The 3,970-nt window shown below is 44.2% G+C and overlaps 1 protein-coding gene across 1 annotated transcript in view; it reads right to left on the reverse strand.

The window, feature by feature from the left end:
- Window positions 1-3,970, reverse strand: part of ZNF19 (zinc finger protein 19) — a 12,762-nt gene that overhangs the window by 882 nt on the left and 7,910 nt on the right. The window contains exon 5 of the mRNA XM_029925218.1: window positions 1-271. This exon is cut by the window's left edge and continues 882 nt beyond it. Coding sequence (XP_029781078.1) covers window positions 1-271 — 271 coding nt within the window. The remainder of the gene's footprint in view (window positions 272-3,970) is intronic.

Genomic DNA, 3,970 nt, shown 5'->3' on the forward strand with positions numbered 1-3,970 from the left:
ATTCTCTGGTGTCTAACAAAGTAAGAACAATAACTGAAGCATTTCCCACACTCCTCACATATGAAGGGTTTCCTTGAACAGTTGATTCTTTGAACGTTTCCTTTCATATTTTGTACTACGGGGATTTCCTGTTGTTTCTCCAGTTCACTGGTTTCTAGAAAGTTGGTTCCCTGAAGAACACTCTTCTGCAAACCACGTGACCACAGGACATCTCTTTCTTCAGAAACTCCCTGTGTTGAGGTGGACTCACTGTCATTGTTGGTCTCAGTATCTAACATAACAAACAGAAAACACAAACGCCACCTGAGCATTATGCCAGAAACGAAACAGCATTCCTAGCAAGAACAGGCTACTAAAATCAAAGTGCCAAATATCACACAGAGAACAGTCGAGGGGAAACGGGATATCAGCAGATACAGCACACTTAACATTGCTTCCTAAGCCTTTTCTCTATCTTCTGACCTTATCATCTTGATGGGCCTACAAAAATACCAAAGGCACAGGCCCCAAGAGCAAGCGGTGACCCTGGGGCTGGCAAGACTCAGAGTCAGAAAGTACAAGAAAACAGAGTCAGGATACAAAGGTGATGAATGAGCTGTTCTTTTAAAAAAAAATTCATACCCTGCAAATGTCCCAAAAGATTGGAGACACTGAGCATAATAGCCTGTGGCAAGACAAAGAAAAAAAGTCACACTCGGAGGTTTTTAACTGCAGGACATCACCCCTAGAGGCTGTTCACTGCGGGTCCACAGATGTCAACGAATACCCTAAAACCGCTGGTAATTCCTGTCTTGCCAACAGACTCTCACAAAAGTCTGAATCTCAAACACGCAGAGACTTTGTCTGGAAAGGGAAGAATACAGTTTACTTACATACATCGAGACTGCAGAGTAGTCCTTCTCATATTAGCAAAAGGAAGACAAATAGCCACCTATAAAATGGCATCTGTGTTCCAAAAGATTGGCTGCCATTTTACCTAAGTTAAAATCAATCTATTTTACACAAAATGATAGACTAATTTTAACGCTAAACAAGGTTATCTGGGACTCGTCTCGTTAATCAAGTTCATCCTTCGAGTGTGAGTTAAACGAGTAAGAGCACTTAGGAGAAAAGCAGTGGGAGAGGAGACGTCACAGACTGAAGCAAAGGGGAAATCCAGTAGTCTGGAAAAGAGTGATCACGACAACGGAGACCTGGCGGTCTGCTCTCACACCCTGCCTCCTTCTTGCTCCCAGGGTGCCCAGTTTTAAAACCCGGACTGAGCAATCAATGTCCCAAACGCCCTATTTTCCTGCTACCCCATATCTGCAGTTCATCTGGATCAGGATCCCCACAGCACTTCTTCCAAGCAACCACCTTAATTCTTAAGTGTCTAGCCATTACCCCCACCTTCCTGCTGAAAGAACACAGCTGCCCACACACAGTGGCCTCAGCGTCTTTCCCTTCCGTTTCCATTAACCTTGTGTCCCAACCATCTGCTGCCCTCTCAAGTCTCACACCTCCTCTTCCCCTGCTACACTACTCGGCTATATCATCCCTCCTTTTCACCGGCAACCTCCTTCTGCAGATCCTCAGATCCACTTGAGCTTAACAATTTTCCCTTCCCACCCAACGTTTTCTTATAGTAGTGTTTATCAAACTGCCTATCCACTAGTTTAGAAACTGACATCATGTGTTGTATCTATCAAACAATTTTTTTAATGAAATACACTAGTCTAACATAGAACAGTATTCACGTACACTGCAATGCCAAGGGAATGTGGTTTCCTGATACTCCAGTCTCTGAGTACATAATGAGGGTTTTGATGCAAAATGTAGTACCTACTGAGGCTCATAATAAAAAAAAGTTTGAGGGGCGCCTGGGGGGCTCAGTCGGTTAAGTGGCCGACTTCGGCTCAGGTCATGATTTCACAGTTCATGGGTTCGAGCCCCACATCAGGCTCTGTGCTGACAGCTCAGAGCCTGGAGCCTGCTTCAGATTCTGTGTCTCCCTCTCCTTCTGGCCCTCGCCTACTCATGCTGTTTTTCTCTGTCTCAATAATAAATAAAAACATTAAAAAAAATTTTTTTTTAAGTTTGAAAAACATTTGATACATTTATATTTCATTTCTAAACTTACCAAAATTAACTCATCTAAAGTGCTGCCTCAATTCTGTCATCTCCTACTCCCTCTGTTCAAAATACCTACCCTGAAACTCCTACCCCTGGCTTCAGTTCATGTTCCCGGATAGGGACCTTCCTCTGCCTATCTATTTTCTCTTCCCTCTCTCAACAAAATTAAATACCCCTTAAACATTTAAGATTCAGCTCTTCATTCTCTCTGGGTGTCATTTCAATTAAACCTCTAGTAGAGTACACTTGCATTTACACCTGTAGACCTGACATTTATCTCGGACTCTACACTTGCCTTCTCCATGGCCTGCTCTGGTTGTCCACTTATATATATTCTAAAGGAACCGCAGACTCTATGCTCGCATCTGAATTCACATGAATTAAAAAACTCCTTTTATGTCATGACTTCCCAGTGTTATTTGATTTAACTCTCCTCTTTGATGGCCAAGTTTTGATTCTTCTTCTTTTTTTTTTTAAGTAGATTTCATGCCCAGCTCAAGAGCCCAACACAGGGCTCGAACTCATAATCCTGAAACCAAGATCTGAGTTGAGATCAAGAGTTAGAAGTTTAACCCGCTGAGCCACACAGGTGCCCCTCCTCTTCTATTTTTGCACTGTCACTATCCCCTAGCAACTCACTCACTGAAAACTTAACTCTTGACATATAATAACAGTTTAACAAGATTTTATTCCTTCAATTTCTTTCAGGCCAATCCAAAGCACATACTATGTTAATATTTTTCAAATATGGGCCTATGTCACCAAAGGCAAAGTGACTGTGGCAGGGGTCACTGTTCCTGCGGCATGTTTGGTTTTACCTGCTGCATTTCCTATTCCCGAGCCCTCAGGCCCGCCACAAACTCTGCTATCTAGCTGTTTCACACACAGCTAGGTGGTTAAGACACCCAACTAAGTTCATCTACATCATTGGCTGAGTAAAGGTCAGGGTCTACTGTAGACTCTGCCAGCCCCAGATTCTAGAAGTTTTGGTTTAGTGTGAGGCCTAAACCCCAGGCTCTTTACCTGCTTACTAGGACAGATAAATACTGTACTTGTAGGTGCTCCAGAAATATCCATTTTAAAATATGCACTGGGGCACCTGGGTGGTTCAGTCCACTAAGGGTCCGACTTCAGCTCTGATCACGATCTCCCAGTTTGTGAGTATGAGCCCCTCGTCAGGCTCTGTGCTGACAGCTCCGAGCCTGGAGCCTGCTTCAGATTCTGTGTCTCCGTCTCTGCCTCTCCCCTGCTTCTACTCTGTCTCTCACTCTCTCAAAAACAAATATTTAAAAAAGAATAAAATAAAATTAAATATGCTCCCCAGGTGATTGCCCTGCATGTTAAACTGCAAAATTCTTCACAATGATTTACTGGATCCTGTATTCCTTTTCTCAGGCCAGGTAAGCTACCTTTCCCCCCATATGGGATCCACTGTTAAGATGTCCAATTTGGAACACACAGCCTGCCAGTGAAGAAGCTCACCTGAGCTTCTACATGGGAGTTCCTCCAAGTTCTCCATCTGCTGGGCCACCACAGCCCACTACTACATACTAACACCAGCACTTAACACAATCTCCCCCCAGCACTTTACATCTGTCTCCATAGCATGTTCCATCCAAAACTTTTTTCTTTTAATTTTTTTATTGTTTTATTTATTTTTGAGAGACAGAGACAGTGTGAGCAGGAGAGGGGCAGAGAGAGAGGGAGACACAGAATCTGAAGCAGGCTCCAGGCTCTGAGCTAGCTGTCAGCACAGAGCCCGGCGCGGGGCTCGAACCCATGAACCGTGAGATCATGACCTGAGCCGAAGCCGAAGCTGGACGTTTAACCGACTGAGCCACCCAGGCACGCCCCCCCC

The sequence above is a fragment of the Suricata suricatta genome, chromosome 16, assembly GCF_006229205.1.
Source record: "Suricata suricatta isolate VVHF042 chromosome 16, meerkat_22Aug2017_6uvM2_HiC, whole genome shotgun sequence".
Classification (NCBI taxonomy): Eukaryota; Metazoa; Chordata; class Mammalia; order Carnivora; family Herpestidae; genus Suricata; species Suricata suricatta.